Consider the following 18,569-nt stretch of genomic DNA (forward strand, 5'->3'; position numbering starts at 1 on the left):
ATCCCTTCTCTGCAAGAACAATCATCTGGGTCTTCTCCACCACAATCTCGAGGCCACTCCATCCAAGCCATCCATACACCAGCTGTGTAGAGGGGTTTCCTTTGACATGACCTCTTGTTGGCAAAACCAATAGGCTTTACCCCTTCTGGCAGACTAAGCCTAAGCAGATTGTCAGAGACCACGTGCCACAACATAGGTTCTATGTTCGAACTGTATAGCACACCACAGATCATGGGAATTTTTAGGTTACCATCAATTGAAGACCCAACAACCAATATATCATTAAGGTACACCTGGATTGTTCTGTGGAGGTATGGGCTAAGGCCCAGCTGGCTAGTTTGTGGAAGATAATCTCCCATGCTTTCTTGAATGCATTCTTTATATCCAAGAACACTACCATGGGAATCCTGTCAGCTCTTGAACCATCAGCAGCTCATCCGCCATCTGAATATCAAATACGACTACATTCATTGCAGATCGCTCAGTTGTGAAGCCATACTGGTTTTTACTGAAACGTCCTCAGTAACTAACTCCTCATTTAATCGAGTCGCTATCAGTCTCTCAGAGTATTTACTGAAGCTATTCTGCAGGCACTGGGGTGTATACAATGATACTAGTCCATCTGGATGCCTACTGTCTTGTCATTACTAGCAAGGCTCTTTTCCAGCTCATGGGAATATGCTCATACTCTGAATGAAGTTAAAAGAATATAACACTCCCCAGGGCTCAACCTCGACATCTGCCTTAACCATTTCAGCTGATAGCTTGTCAGGACCAGGGCTCTACCTTTCATCTTGCCACTCACACTTAATAACACCTCCAAAGTGAATAGAGGAATGTTTTCCACCATTATCTCATCCTTTCAGCACGTCCTCCAACTAGGAATAACTATTGAGCAAAAAGAGAGAGTTTCCCAACATAAAGCACAAGTTTGCAGCCAAACTTCTTGGTTACAATTCTGAATGTATTGCCTCAAACATCTTTGTTCAGCATGTCACATAGCACCTTCAACTTCTGTATATTGGCCTCCTAGATTGCGCTCCTGTACTCTTTCCTGGCAGCTTTAAGCTGGTTCTTCAATCTTCGCTTAGCTTCTTCATCCCCACAATGGTTTCCTTTGAAGACATCTCCTAGCCCTTAGATAAGCTCTTCTACATTGGGCCATTTCCTGGCTCCACCAGCAGAACATTCTCTTATGAGGGATAGCTCGCCTCCTCAGTAACACTTCCTTACAGGCCTCCCTTGTTATTTTCATTAGGCCTTCAGGAAACACCTGCATGAGCTTTGTCAACTTACATTACAAACTTCACCAACAGCACCAAATAATTCTAGGCTGAAGATCTTAGATTCAGAAATACCAACATCGAACACTATCACATGTGGTCACTTAGTGTCACTTCCTCTTTGAGTACCCTCCAACCATTCACCTTGTCCAATGTTGGCTCATTGACAAAGGTTACATGTATTCTTGAGCCACAGTATCTTCTAATACCCTCTAAAAAAGGTGGACACATCCCCTTCGTTCAACAGATAAAACCCGTCCCCTCGTCACATCCCCTGAATACAATGCTTTTGTGATTAGTGAAGTGACTCCTTCACTCCAGCTAGAGTGTTTGGCATTGAAGTCACCTCCAACTACCACTGTTTCCTCTTCTGACAATCTTCATCACTAGGTTATCTATAATCTTTGAGAACATCTCATTTGTAGATGACCTCACAAATATTAGTCCGCTAGTATTAGATACATGCCTAGCAGACTGATTAATTGATCTGCCATACTCAGTCCAGTCATTCATAATTATTGCATTCAAATAATTCCTAATTTCTTGATAAATATGAAGAGGAGCCCTATCTTGCTAAAAAAATAATTTCTTATCTCATTATTAGTGAAATGTCTTCTAAAAGTGTTACCAAATTTAAGGTGATTTAAAAAAAAAAAAAAAATTAAAAATAATGGTATTAAATATGTGCTAATAACTTTGTAACTTGACATTGCAGGCAAACGAAATAGATGAAGCTAAATCACAGATTTTAGAACTTCAATTGTAAATAAAATTGGCCTCAAAATATCATTTGAACAGACAAAAATTGTGTCCCAAAAACCAAGACAATTAAAAGAAGTAAAGATAAATGGTTATAAAGTCAAAATAGTAACCCAATTTAAATTCCCCAAGGAATAATAACCTAAACAAAAAAAACTTTGATCCAAATAAGAAGAAACCAACTTACTGAAGTGCAAAACTTGGTACACTTAACAGTAAAAAATGCCTATCGTTAAACACAAAAATAAGACACTAACGCAGTTTTATAACCAAAAGCCACTCATGCAGCAGAAACACTCTTGCATCTAAATTACATTCAAAGACAGACAGACTCCAGAGAGCTGAAAGAAGAATTGGGAAGAATCTGCATCAATAAAAAGTACCAGAAAAACAGGCTGTGGTAGATTGTGTCAACAAAATCATGTAAAAACAGTTAGAACCCATTACTGATACCATGCGTAACAGGAAACTAGGATTCTTTGAACAAATGAGGATGCAAGATTTAAAACTTCTGAAACAGCTGGTTCAATAAAATCTCGACTTGATAAAACAAGACAGGATGCAGATGGGTCAGAGAAATAAGAGAGGATCTGAAGGAAATTAATTGGCTTTACACCAGAAGACACCACATATAAAGATAAAATTAAACAAGAAAATCAAAATCAAAAACACTTGCTAGAAAAAACTCACAGCATGAAAATTTTCAACACTGAAAAGGGCACAAAGATTGGAAAGTGAAAAAGTACAAGGCCTAAACGGCCTATCAAAGAGACTTTGTTAATGGAGTGACTAAAGTGATCTAAGCAGTCATAAAAGATAATAATAAAAATAATGTGCTTGTAATAATACCACATCAAACATTTAATACAAAACCTATCAGAAACTGTCTTCTATTCTGAACAATTTTCAGATCTTATTTCTGTGGTAAGACATAATAGAACCCCCACTTGTTACACTTTGTTTGCCACAGAAACTGGGTATAATAAATATCACAGAGTATACAAATGTAGCTAGTACGAATACTTCTTGTAACAGTGATTCTCTACGTTTGACTCAGTCATAAAAATTCTTGGTATTTAAAGTGCAATACATCAAATCAATGCCCCAAAACCTACTTGAACGTACAACCTAAATGTTAAAACTTAAAACCTACATAAACCTTATGCCCCAAAACTTACTGGTCTGCCTAAATTACATAAAGAAGGTATCCCTATAAGACCATTAATCATCCCAGTTATAATATAATTAATAAAATAATTAAATCAAAAATTAATTTAGAATATAAATATAATATAAAAAATAGCTAAAGTTGATTTATAAATTAAGTAAATTGAATATAAATAATAAAACAAAAATGATAAGCTTCGATATTACTAACATGTACCCCCACAGTATTCCCAATGATTATACAATTTTATTAATAAAAAACAGATTAATAAATACTGGTGAAGACCAAAAATTTATAAATAATATTATTATAATAATTAGAAATATTTGTAAACAAAATTATTTTGAATTTAATGGTACATGTTATACACAAGAAAACACTTTACATCTGAGTTTTCCCTTATTTACAATAATATCAGAAATTTGTGTACAAGTGTTTGAAAGTAAAATTGTCTATGGTATAAATCATTGCATAAAATTTTATTATGGGTCAGATACATAGACGATCTTCTAGTTTTATATGAACCAAGTATAAATAATGAACATGAAATAAATTAAATTCTTTTCATGAATCATTAAAATTTACATATGAAATAGAACATAATAGGAAAATATAATATTTAGTTGTAAATATTAAAATAAATGAAAATAATCAAATAATAACTGGCGTATGTAAAAAACCTACCTCAAACAAAATTATTATAATCAAAAATTCCAACCACCCTTGATCTCAAAAAAATAATATTTTTAAAACCACGATAAATAAATAGAACAACAAAATACACAAACAATAAACAGGAATTGTGTAATGAAATAAATAATAACAAATACAGCTACAAAGAATGATCATATCATTCTTTGTAGCTGTATTCGTTATTACCTCGTTGGTCGTTAATATATATAAAATATACAATTCCAAATACTTAATAAAATAAACATTACTACATTAGAATCCATAAATGAAAATGAAAACAAAAATATTTAAATAAATTTACACAAATAAAATTATGGAAAACTTAATTAATGCTTATAATGATAAACAAAATAAACTTCCTTATAACCCTGATAACCATATAATAAAACATTTAAAAGATTGTAATAATAAAATAATAAAAAAAAAATTGATACGTTTCTTCTGGTATTTATAAAATAAAATGCATAATTGTGAAAAAGAAAAATGTATTGAAAAGACAAATAAATCATTTAAAGATAGATTTAAAAATCTGCAGACAGAATTTGATGGGGACATTCTCATAAATATTACTTGGTAACACTTTGATAAGAAATTTTAAATAAATCAGATAATCAGTACAATACTGTATTAACATAATGACAACATGTTAAAGGAAATTTTAATTATAACATTTTAAATTTAAAAAAAAAAAAATTTATTGACGGAACAAATATTTGTTTTGCAAATTTTAACTTGTCATATGTATTTTAATGTGTAAATGTAAAAAACAAAAAATTTATAAAACATTACTGAAGATGCACTTACACTCACTCGAAAGCGCTTTAATGAAAAAAAAAAAAGTTAGGTAAGAATGTTCTTATTTCTGTATTTTGTAAAGTGGCTGAATAAGTTTATATTATATAATTAATTATAAACACACACACACACACATAAAGAGGACGTGTCCAATGAAGAAACTTTCAGGACATGTTCTACTGGTGAAAATAATGGAAAAAGTTGAGTTAAATATAGGTCTTGAAATTCTTTGTTTTTGAGTTAGGCTAGTGAAAGATTTCACCCGGATTTCAGCTCTTCTAATAAAAAGAAGCCCCTGTAATATTTGGAACCCAAATTAATCAGTAAAGTCTGTGGTTTCTTTTATAATTTGAGCTGTGAAATGGGATAAAACAAGTCCCAGAACTGTAACTTGGAGTAATGTTTTAGATGTCCAACATAAAACATAAAATTTGACATTGAAATAAGTTTTTTATTTATGATTGTAGTACTATAGCTTTGCTAAATGACTGATAAATGCAGAAGATTCAAAACTTGTAGAGAATTTAATTCTTAGGAAATTAATATAAATGCAGCCAATAAGAAGTAAAAAAAAACGTTTTAAAAAATTAGTTTTTTATTGAAGCAAAACACAGTAGGCTTATAGGTGGTTTATATTTCATTTAATATTAAGTTTTATATATATGTATATAAATAAATATTGTAAAAAATATATTTTTTTATGATTGTATCTTATGTCTTTTCATGGATTGTAATGTTTTTATTCATCAAGTGTTTAGCCACAATTTTGTTGTAATTATCTATATTATTCATTAAGAGTTTAGCATGTTATGTAAATATGATGCGACTATAAAAAAAATTACATAAATTTAATACATCATTTCTTCTCAAGTTCTTATGACAAAAATCTAAAATTAACTGCTTGTTTCCTTTGTAATTGCATTCTGTGTTATATATTATTGTATTATTATAACAGTTCTGTATTTTATCAAAAGATATTTTTTTTAATTTATTTATCAAAGTAATTATTTATTTATTTATCAAAGCAATTATTATTTATTTATCAAAGCAATTTTTTTTATTTAGATTTTACTTTGGATAAATTTTTGAAATTTGTATTTATATAGAGCTCATATAAAGCACCCACCACCCACATTACATTTATATTGATCACATTAAGGAACTCATAAAGTTTGATTTTATATGATGAAAAATTGTGTTAAACTATTTCTGTTAATTCAAATTTTAAATTGGGAATACTTTTAACTTGTAGGCTTATGAGGAATCACGGTCCAATGTAAATTATTTAGCTTGGAATTTAAAGGAGTTGTAAAATTCTTTATTAATGATTTTCTCAATTTTATTTCAATATTACTATCTGGATTAAGCTTTTATGTTATATAATATGTTAAGATAAAGTATATATTATGTTGACATTAATTATTTTTTTTGTATTTGGCTTCAGGTAGAAAATGATGATATGGATGTTCATTTAATTGAGCTAGATGAATCGCACCAAAGTGAACGTACCATGTTCATTGTGCCTCCTGAACAATCTGGTCAACCTGTTGTTAGTCATATTTATGAGGTATTATTTTTTTGTTTTTTAATTGTTTATTCAGTGCAGTATCTTTATAATAATAATAATTGTTAGAGTCTTGGCGGAACATATAACCTGTTTTAATTTTGTTTATTTGACAAGAGGACAATTCAAATGGCTTTGTTTTTATTAAAAACATTGATACCATAATTAATTAATAATTATAATTATGGCCAGTATGTGGCCATAATCTACATTATTTTTCATATCAAGAATTAGTTTAAAATGAAAATCTAGTGTTGGTCAACCTCTGAAAATATTCTAACTTAATTAAATCATTAGTAATCCAACAGATAAATAATGAAAATTACATCTGCTAATATTCTGAATGTTTAAGGTTATTTAACATTATATTTTCTCATTTTCATATACGTTCTCACTTTTTGATCTTTCTCTGATTTCATTTATATTTTGTAATCTAGAGTTGATACAGGAAAACAGAGAATTTACAAAAGCATTTTAATGAATTAAGAAAAATTAAAAAATGTGTTTCTTAATGAAAACTTCATGTGTTAATCCACTGATGCAATCAGCATCATACTATTTCAACATCTGTTCACAGAATTGTTAACTCAATAAGTGGTCTCTGGGTTTAAGTTACACTGATAGATAAAAAAAAATTTTAAATTGTGATACCATTTCTTTTAATTGTTTTTTTGCATACTTTGCAGATCTGTAAATACAATTTTTCTATCACCCTTAGTTTTAAATAAATTATGCTTCAAAAAAAAATTAAGGGAAAATGTAGTTAAAGTGAGGTTCAGTGGAAAGAGGAAGGCGACTTTTGGTCAGGTGATTTTAGAATAATTAACTCAGCTTCAAATAATGGGCAGGCAGGAGTAGGTTTCATAATGAACAAGAAGATAGGGAAGAGAGTAGAGTATTTCAAAACGCATAGCAATAGAATCATTGTAATAAGGATAAAATCAAATCCTAAACCGACAGCGATTGTTAACGTCTATATGCCTACAAGCGACCATGATGATGATGAGGTAGAGTGTGTATACGAAGAGATTGATGAAGCAATTAAACACGTAAAAGGAGATGAAAATTTAATAATAGTTGGAGATTGGAATGCAAGCATTGGAAAAGGCAAGGAAGGAAATATAATGGGTGAATACGGGCTGGGCAAAAGGAATGAAAGAGGGGACCGACTACGAGTTTTGCACGAAGTATAGATTAGTAATTGCCAACACCCAATTTAAAAATCATAATAGAAGAATATACAGTTGGAAAAAGCCAGGCGATACTGCAAGGTATCAGTTAGATTATATCATGGTTAAGCAAAGATTTAGAAATCAACTCGTTGACTGCAAAACTTAACCTGGAGCAGACATTGATAGCGACCATAATTTGGTGTTAATGAAATGTAGATTGGGGTTTAAAAACCTAAACAAAAGGTGTCAGATGAATCGGTGGAATTTAGAGAAGCTTGAGGAAGAGGAGGTAAAGAAGATTTTTGAGGAGGACATCGCAAGAGGTCTGAGTAAAAAAGATAAGGTAGAAAATGTAGAAGAAGAATGCGAGAATGTTAAAAAGGAAATTCTAAAATCAGCAGAAGCAAACTTAGGCGGAATAAAGAGAACTGGTAGAAAACCTTGGGTTTCAGACGATATATTGCAGCTGATGGATGAACGTAGAAAATATAAGAATGCTAGTGATGAAGAAAGTAAAAGGAACTATCGGCAATTAAGAAATGCTATAAACAGGAAGTGCAAACTTGCAAAAGAAGAGTGGATTAAAGAAAAGTGTTCAGAAGTGGAAAGAGAAATGAACATTGGTAAAATAGACGGAGCATACAGGAAAGTTAAGGAAAATTTTGGGGTACATAAATTAAAATCTAATAATGTGTTAAACAAAGATGGTACACCAATATATAATACGAAAGGTAAAGTCTATAGATGGGTGGAATATGTTATACGGAGGAAATTAATTAGAAAATGGTGTAATAGAGGAAGAAGAGGAAGTTGAGGAGGATGAAATGGGAGAAACAATACTGAGATCTGAATTTAAGAGAGCATTAAAAGATTTAAATGGCAGAAAGCCTCGTGGAAAAGACGAAATACCTGTAGAATTACTGCGCAGTGCAGGTGAGGAAGCGATTGATAGATTATACAAACTGGTGTGTAATATTTATGAAAAAGGGGAATTTCCATCAGACTTCAAAAAAAGTGTCATAGTAATGATACCAAAGAAAGCAGAGGCAGATAAATGTGAAGAATACAGAACAATTAGTTTAACTAGTAATGCATCAAAAATCTTAACTAGAATTCTATACAGAAGAATTGAGAGGAGAGTGGAAGAAGTGTTAGGAGAAGACCAATTTGGTTTCAGGAAAAGTATAGGGACAAGGGAAGCAATTTTAGGCCTCAGATTAATAGTAGAAGGAAGATTAAAGAAAAACAAACCAACATACTTGGTGTTTATAGACCTAGAAAAAGCATTCGATAACGTAGACTGGAATAAAATGTTCAGCATTTAAAAAAAAATAGGGTTCAAATACAGAGATAGAAGAACAATTGCTAACATGTACAGGAACCAAACAGCAACAGTAATATTTGAAGAACATAAGAAAGAAGCCGTAATAAGAAAGGGAGTCCGACAAGGATGTTCCCTATCTCCGTTACTTTTTAATCTTTACATGGAACTAGCAGTTAATGATGTTAAAGAACAATTTAGATTCAGAGTAACAGTACACGGTGAAAAGATAAAGATGCTACGATTTGCTGATATATTAATTCTAGCCGAGAGTAAAAAGGATTTAGAAGAAACAATGAACGGCATAGATGAAGTCCTATGCAAGAACTATCTCATGAAAATAAACAAGAACAAAACAAACTACAATGAAATGTAGTAGAAATAATAAAGATAGACCACTGAATGTGAAAATAGGAGGAGAAAAGATTATGGAGGTAAAAGAATTTTGTTATTTGGGAAGTAGAATTACTAAAGATGGACGAAGCAGGAGCTATATAAAATGCCGAATAGCACAAGCAAAACGAGCCTTCAGTAAGAAATATAATCTGTTTACATCAAAAATTAATTTAAATGTCAGGAAAAGATTTTTGAAAGTATATGTTTGGAGTGTCGCTTTATATGGAAGTGAAACTTGGACAATCGGAGTATCTGAGAAGAAAAGATTAGAAGCTTTTGAAATGTGGTGCTACAGGAGAATGTTAAAAATCAGTTGGGTGGATAAAGTGACAAATGAAGAGGTATTGCGGCAAATAGATGAAGAAAGAAGCATTTGGAAAAATATAGTTAAAAGAAGAGACAGACTTATAGGCCACATACTAAGGCATCCTGGAATAGTCGCTTTAATATTGGAAGGACAGGTAGAAGGAAAAAATTGTGTAGGCAGGCCACGTTTGGAATATATAAAACAAATTGTTAGGGATGTAGGATGTAGAAGTTATACTGAAATGAAACGACTAGCACTAGATAGGGAATCTTGGAGAGCTGCATCAAACCAGTCAAATGACTGAAGACAAAAAAAAAGAAAGTAGTTAAAGTCTGTAAAATTTATAATTTTGCATGGCCATTGCTATGGTAGAATGATTTCGCTGATGCTTTTCTTTTATAAATAGCCTCAGGCACATCCTGAATCAACGTCCAACAGTAATCGGCTAGCATGTTAGTATTCCATTTCCCTTTATAGCAGCTTTCCATCACGGAAATGTCTTGGTGGAAACGTTCACAATGTCCATCACTTATGTCCCCAAGGTTGTCCAGGAAAAAATGCAGATGTGAGTAGAGAATGCTTATGTGTTTTCCAAGATATTGCATCCCATAGCTCTGAATGAAGTAAGAAGGTGATTAACAATATCGGGATGATTGTCGGATTTTTGTTTGCTTAGGAACTTTTGCAAACCTATTTAAATGAAGCCCAAGCTACCCTTTTTACATTATTTAACATTGAGTTAAATATATCATCTTTGACCAACTCTCTTATTTGAGGACCAATAAATATTTCTTCTTTAATTTTTCCTTCACTTATATTTGGAAATTTCTGCATGATGTACAGTAATCCGAGAATATCCTTCATTGCTTTTACAAAATTTTTCCTTAGACCTTGCTTGATGTGAAGAGGGGGTAAAAATATTTTTTTGGGTTCAACTAAGGGCTCATGAATAATATTTTTCCCATTCAGACTTAATTTGTCTCATTTCTTCTATTCTTTGGTAACGTAATGTTTATCCATTCACAAATAAAGCATATGTGCTTAGTGAAGCCTAACAAAATAGCTATAACTTTCAAATCACCAGATATGTTGCAGCTATGTTTTTATAATTTATTTTTTCAAGAACCTCTTTCATCACATTGTATGTCTCTTTCAAATTAATACCATAAGTGATTGGTCTCAAAGGATATTTGATACCGTTGTGTAGTAGAACCACTTTTAAACTGTACTTGGATAAATCTATGAAAAGGCACCAGTTCTCAGGTTTATAAACTTGTCCTAAGTGCAACATAAGCTCATCAGTATTTGTGCAATAAACCAAATTATTTTCATCAATAAAGTATTGAGAAAGTTCTTTTTGTCGGCTGAAATTTTTGAATTTCTGCAATTCTTGAAAGCCTGAAATTTTTGTATTTTTAAATTCCAATCTTACAGTCTTGATCCTAACAGTTCAGCTTGATTTTTTTGATAAATTTAAATCCCTAACCAAGTTATTTAATTCACCGTGTAATATAAGATGTGGCTTATTGGAAGATAATTCAAAATCAAAATCATTGTTGTCTTCTTCAGTACTGCCTGATTCTTCATCACTGCTTTTGAAACATACATTCACAGGTGGCTCAGGAACTGGAATAATTTCACTGTGAGGTACAGGCCTGATTACAGGTTGCAATGAAGGATATTTTGCAGTATGTTTAGATTTTTTAGAAATTCCAGACACACTTTTTAAAAAGCAACAATCGTTTACATAATCCTTTGATTCACACCAAACCATAGGTACACCAAATGGCAAAGCCTTCCATGCACCTTTCAGCCATCCTCTTAAATATATAGAGCAATTAGAGCATACTATCCGAGGAGCTCATGTCTTATCTTGATCACTAATTTTACACTGAAGTACAAATGATGTGCTTTTTTAATTAAAGGTGTAATGTTTTTCTATTTTATTTTACAATAAACTCATCACATACATAACAAAAGGCATCCACATCATTTACACAATTTTGAGGCATTATGACACTACTCTTCACTAGGCGTACTCTTACTCTTCAGTATTAGATATGATGTCATAAATGTGACTATGATATGCTTTAATTCTTTGTCTAATATTGTTTATTTATAGCTTACAAATTATGTTAACAAAGTTAAACAATAAAAAATTAGCTAACAAAATACAATATAGGAGCTTAAAATGCTAATTATACATTGAATAATAAAAAAATTCCTTTAATTAAATTTTTTCAAAAGTGATGGAATGATTGAGTTCATATTCGTTTTCAGCATCAAAAAACAGATTAAAATCATGTATTGCATGTTATCAGTTTGTAACATCTAATGATGGAAGTTCCAAGTTCTGCAATATTCTCTTTGTCCACTCTTATGGGTTAGCTTAAAGATTTTGCATTTTGTTAGACTAAGTGGCTTCTGATGTTAACTTATTGAACAGCCTTGATAGTATTTGCTGTATAAGAAGTTCGTACACCACCTCTCATGGTTTCTTCAAAATTGCATGCCCACATTTTAACTACATGTAGAGATAGGACATATCCATGGTGTCGCAGCTAGTAATTATACTAAAATCCCACTTACGCATCCATTAGACTTTCAGCATTCTTATAGAGCTTTAACACCTCTAACACTCCTTAAATGCTTTTTCTAAACTTACAAGCTTTAACACTAAAAAAAAACTTGTTTTTTACAGTTTGAAATTTATATTCAATTTACTCTATATTATTTATTGCTGTAAGTCTTGTTACATAAATTTTTAAATTTATTGTAACTCTTTTTTTCTGTGAATTATATTATTAGTGAAGAAATAAGTTTTGAGATTTTGATTTGTGACAAAAGATTTTTTTTAAATTGTAAGATTTCTTTATCTGAACACCAATTGGAATTTTAACTCGTTATATTTGTTAGTTTTCATGAATATGATAGGGGAATTAAAACATTTTTAAATTTAATCTTGTCATTAAGAATCTCAGCAATTTTTCTTCATTTAATTTTAATGATATTATCAAGAGGTCATAACTTGAAGATGCAAGAAGGTGTGTGAGGAAATATACACATAGGAACATTACCATCCAGAGTCAAATCACAATGAGAAGATCTTGTTCTGTAATTTTTTTTAAATCCATTATAACAATAAATATTCTTAGTGTGCTGAATTATTATTGAATAATATATATTGAATGAATGTATATTATTTTTATTGTGGCAAGGTTTAAACTGTGCCATTTAGTAGTTTTGCATCTTTTTTTTGTTTTTTGCTTTTTTTTAACTTAAAACTTTTAAAGTCTTCGTTATTTCTATTTTAATCTTTTGTTGTTGGTAAAATTAACTACTGCATCAAATAAAATAAGAAATAATTGCAATTTTAATAAATATAATTATTCTTTTATTTTCAAATTACAAAATTATTTATGGCGACACTTTGCATTGAATATTAAAAGAAAAGATTTTTTTTAATAGAAAAACAAATTCAAGTACACGATTTATAAAACAAGAATTTTCCACTTTCAAAAAATTAAAGATCAATTGAAGACCTGTTTCAATATCAAAAATTGGTAAACAAATAATGTCTGTCATCCTCTTCCTTCAGAATCTTTCAATAAACTATGATTTATTAATGGTTTTAATTGAAATGATATATAGAACAAACTATTAAAATCAATTAATAACGAACCTAGAATTTTAAGTAGATAATTGGCTCAAGTTTTAGAGTTGCAGTTATACAATCCTAAAATTGATTGATGTTGTGAAATGGTAACAGTTGGAATAAATTTAATATGGTAAAATATCAATGTAGTATTTCTATTAGTTTTTCTTAGGGCTGCAACCTTGTGAACTTGGTAATTTGTATTTTTATAGCTTACACACTATATTATTCATCACCAAAGATTGTTTATACCTTCAATAAGATTTATCCATACCCTTACTGATTACACTGAAGCTCAAATTGTCAAGAATTAAATAAATCTTCTTGCCTCTACTGCAAAACTGTTGCTAGGATTATGTTAATTATGCTTTTTTTAGTGTAATTTTCTTGTTATTTTGAGAAATTTGATATAAAAGTTAATCATACTTTAATTACAAAACTCATGAAAATGATTTTAATAGACTAAACTTCATCAATTTTTGTCAGTTTTATTTTAATTATTTATTCTTGGTGTTAAACAAAAATCAGAAATCCTACAAAATATGAGTTTTATTTGTAAAACTAAATTATTGCTTTTATATTTATAAATGGTTTTATGTTACTTAACAATTTCTTAAAGTTTACTTGGATGGACTTACAGAAACATTACAGAAAATAAAAAAAGTGTTTGCAAGACCTGTATTGACAAGAAATCAGTCTATGTAAAGATGAGGAACATAACAGACTACTACTGAAATGAGCGTAATTCCATTTCAGAGGAACTACGCTCATTTTCAGTAAAAATAAATAATTATTTATTTTTAATCTAAAAATAAATAAATATTTTTAGATTTAACTTTTCTAACTAATTTGCTTGATTTTTTTGTGAAAACAATTTGTATATCCGGCAACATACCATTGCACTGCAATGGCCCAGGGCTAAACACCAATCTCAAAAAATGAAAAACATGCTACCATTATGGAGATTTGAGACAAACAATACTATTTTCTTCTTAGGTTTTGTTCAATCTGTTTTTTTTTTTCAGGTTACTGTTGTGAATAAACATGTTTATAAGAAATACATGTTTATTCCAGTATCCCTGTTTTTTTAGTTTTTTTTTTTTAAATATGTTTAAAATGAATAATTTAGAGTTTATTTAAATAATGGTTAAAGGCACCCAAGAGCACTAATATTTCCTCTTCTTATGCAACAAACATTTTTTACCCTGGAAAAATCTGTGTTTGTACATTTTTACTGCTGCTGCTTGTTGTATTTCTGTTACTTTGAGAATTTTAACTTTCTAAAAATATTAATTTCTTTTGGCTATTTTCTTTGTTATCTAAATGTTAATGAAATTTCATCTAATATCTGAAAATTCTTCGAAATTGCACCATAGACCGTATAAAGTATTAGCTGACAGACTGTCAGCATTATAGTTCACTTTCAGTGAATGAGATGGTAAATTTAAATTTAAAACTTATAATTAACAATAACAAATTGATGGTATGAAGAGATTATCTTCTAGCTATATTCTTATTGAAAGGGGTGAAGAATCTTTTAAATTTTACTTCCAAGAAGTTTAGGATCTTGGAATTATACTATTTTGTATTTTTGCTTTTGCATTTAAAAATAATACTAATGATTTTTTTTTTTTTTAAATATTATTTTAGAGTTTTAAGTTGGATCCTGAATTATTCTGTATTCAAAAAAAAGAAACAAAAGGAACACCAAGCTGTAGAGTTAGTTCTGGAGGACTTGCTCCTGGAAGCCCCATGGCTCGACGAACAAAACATGAAATAAAGTCTGCCCAGAAACTAGCTCGAAAATATGCTGCATCACCTGAATTATGGGCGAAGTGTTTACTGGGAACTTGTTACAGGTTTGTTGTAATAAACTATTTCTATATTTTATTAAAAAAACCTTTTTATTTTACATTCCTCCTAAAATTTAGATTCCCCATATGGTATGAAATATAATAAATAAGATTTATAGAAATAGGTGATAATTAAAATAGGGTACTACAATAGAATAATCACAGAAATAAACTAATAATAGAAATAAACTTAGTGCCCCATATGTTGTTTACAGTGAGAAGAAAAATTTATGTTTATATTGACATATTTTTATTTAAATGCAACTTTGTAGTTTTAGAACATTAACATTGACCACTTTCTAATAAAATTTATTATTAAATAAAATAAAAACTACCAAAACATAGTAAGTACAGGATGATTCAAAGAAACGGGAAATTTACAAAATTAAATAACGTTAATGAAAAATTTTTTTTAGAAAATGAATTTTATTTCATGTAATTGTATAAAGGTTGCCATTTTAGGATACATACATTTTAGTTTATTTTTTAAAGATGACATCTTGCAGGTGACATCTTCTACGTAAACACTCATGAAGTCTCTGTTGAATTGTTCATGGTTTGACGTAACATCTCAACTGGAATTTCTGCAATTGCTTCTCGGATCTTTGCCTTCAATTCTTCCGTTGTAGCAGATCTACTGTAGAACACTTTGCTTTTAAGGTGACCCCACAAAAAGTAATTGCAAGTTGAGAGATCAGGCGATCTGGGAGGCCATCTAATGTCACCATTTCGTGAAATGACACGTTGTCCAAACAATCTGCGTACAGCTGCCATCGATGTTCGTACAGTATGTGACGTTGCTCCGTTTTGTTGAAACCAGGCTGTGTTAAGAATTGGTGGAAATCTCTTTTGTTGTTCCACAACAAAGATTTCAAGCATGGCTACGTAACGAGCCGACGTCACTGTAATCGCAAAACCGTTGTTATCCTCAAAAAAATAAGGGCCTATAACACTGTAAGATGACATAGCACACCACACGGTCACTTTCTGGCTGTGCAACGGACACTGGTGTAGCTATGTAGGATTTTCTTGTGCCCAGTATCTGAAATTTTCCTTGTTAACAAATTCACTGAGTTGGAAATGCGCTTCGTCTGACATCCACAGTTCGTGAACAAACTCTTCGTTATCATTTATCTTCTAAAGCATTACATTACAGAATTGTGCTTGCACAACTGCGTTATTCGGTTTCAGTTCCTGGACGATCTACAACAACTTGTATGGATGGTATTGCAAGTCCTTCACTATGTGTTCCTTCCCGAACACTTGAACTATGCAATTGTAAAGATGCTGAGAGACGACGGATTGACTGATGTGAACTTCGTGTGACAGCATCTTGTAAAGCTTGAACATTCTGTGGTGTACGGACGGTTCGCTCACGGCCTGGAGTTTCTTTTTCATTACCGAACCAGTTTCCTCAAAATTAGATATCCATGTTTTAATTGCATGTGCTGATGGAACACGGTCGTGCCGTCCCAGATTAAAATGACGGCGAAATTCTCTACGCTCTCCCTCCACACTGTCATTGTTTTTGTAAAACGCTTTGATAGCAAATGCACGTTGCGCACCACTCCAAGGATCCATGACAACTAAATGGCAGGTTAGGTTAAAGAGGCTGGCGCCACTTATCAAGTGGTACAATCGCCTACGGCTACCAACACAACTTTCAAAATTTCCCGTTTCTTTGAATCGCCCTATATATAAGTTAAACTTAGCATATTAATTGCAAGAATTGATTTTCACAGGATCCTGCATCATCGGTTATTAAATTATATAATTATTGAAAGCATATTTGTTTATGATTTGTTAATTTGTCAAAATTGTTTTTTGAAAATTTTGAAATTTATTATGGCTGAATATGCAAATTCTGCTGTCCAGTAATGTAGAGTTTAAGAAACCAGTTTTCATTTCCTCCTGAATAAAATCATTATTTCCTCCTGGAATAATTTTATTAATGTTACCATGCAATAAATTATAATTTATTAATATTGAAAAATAATTTGCATTACGTGATGTTTTTCATGTAATGAACAGTTACTGGTTATTAAACGAAGTGTTTTTTTTTTAAATTAAAATTTCTTTAACAACAATAAATTCATATCGGTAATAAAACATTAATAAAAAAACTACAGTAACTGTTCAGAATAGCCTGTCTCATTCAAATACCTGCATTCAAGCAATTTTTCATTGACTAATTTTTCATTTAGGTGATCTTGAACTTGTAGCGTGTAATGAGGCTGACCTCAATCTGACTTGAATCACATTTTGTTGCTTGTGTTTACTGGCATATATTCAAGTAAAAGTGGAAGATTAGCTGTCAAGAAAAGTAAAATTTCATCATTGAGCATTTCTGGTAAAAAACAATCAAGTGGTCACCAAAGTATCAGCCCATATATTTATAGAAAACTGATATTGTTGATAGTTCTCTGAAGTGGTAAGACAATTTTCAGTTAATACACACCCACGACATGCACTCACATATGCATGTTGTGGGTGCTAAGAATTGCCAATCTTGTAAATTGACTTGATTGGTAATGAAAATATCATTTAAAAAATTTGGATTGGTACATTTTCAGGTAAGCCATTGGCATAGCTAAACACGATGAGTATAGTCTCGAGTAAAATAGCTTGTCGTCGCTGATAGTGATAGGCATGGAGTTGCTGCTCATGCAAAACCTTCCAAAATGTTGCATTACTAACATTGAACTCCAAGGCCAGCTCTTTAGTATTTTTTTTTGAGATGGTCAGATATTTCATCTGATACAATCCCCTCGATTCGGGTGTACATATCGATAATGTGGTCGTCCTGATTTACAATGTTTTCAGATTTTAAGTTTCCTGTGTCTCTGAGCTACCTGTGAATGGATGAAAGCATGTAAAAGGTAACACTTGATTGGAAAGGTGTTCTTAATACTTCTGTCTTGCCTCAAGGGTGTTGCGGCATTCAAGACCATACATTAAATGCATATCAGCCATTTCTATGTTAGTATAAATATTATTCACATACCTGCCGTGGTAAATAAGGTAATGGTAAAGGGAATAATTAACTCGTATAGCATAGATCAATGTATTCACTTGGTCAAGATCAAAAGACAAACTGGGTATTAATTTTTATTTACATTTACAACAATGAATTGTTAATTACAACATCTGTTTTATAGCAAATTATTTTTCAATATTAATATTTTATTTTTATAATTTTCAATATTGTTAAATTACAATAATTTATTACATGATAACATTAATAAAATTATTCTAGTTGGGATCATGTCAAGCTATTTAATTTTATATTGGAGGCGACAAAATTGATTTTTAATCTAAAAATAAGCCATTGGATCCCTTCAAGAACTTCAGCCATAACCTTTTCATTTATGAACAGATTTGAAGGTGTAATTTTCTTTGTTATAAAACAGTTTAATATTTTTTGCAATAATATAACATTTAAATAAACCAGCAGTTGCAAAGATATTAGCAATTAAACAGTTTACTTGGTCGCCATTTTGAAATTGATTGAGTTACCTATTGGACGGACTGTGATACCCTAGCAGTATAAAAAATTTGATACAATTTACTATTCCTGCAAAATAAATTTCTATGTTAAAAATA

General features: G+C 30.8%; 1 protein-coding gene across 9 annotated transcripts in view; it reads left to right on the forward strand.

Annotated features, from left to right (window-relative positions):
* Crag (DENN domain-containing protein Crag) overlaps nucleotides 1–18,569 on the forward strand; it is a 213,106-nt gene that overhangs the window by 83,212 nt on the left and 111,325 nt on the right. For all 9 annotated transcript variants that reach the window (XR_012756753.1, XR_012756750.1, XR_012756754.1 and 6 more), the window contains exons 13-14: nucleotides 6,143–6,265; nucleotides 14,764–14,972. Coding sequence is in view for 5 of the 9 variants with exons in the window: in XM_075368648.1 (XP_075224763.1) it covers nucleotides 6,143–6,265; nucleotides 14,764–14,972 (332 nt within the window). In the remaining 4 variants the exon portion in view is untranslated. The remainder of the gene's footprint in view (nucleotides 1–6,142; nucleotides 6,266–14,763; nucleotides 14,973–18,569) is intronic.

The sequence above is a fragment of the Lycorma delicatula genome, chromosome 1 (assembly GCF_047948215.1).
Source record: "Lycorma delicatula isolate Av1 chromosome 1, ASM4794821v1, whole genome shotgun sequence".
Lineage (NCBI taxonomy): Eukaryota > Metazoa > Arthropoda > Insecta > Hemiptera > Fulgoridae > Lycorma > Lycorma delicatula.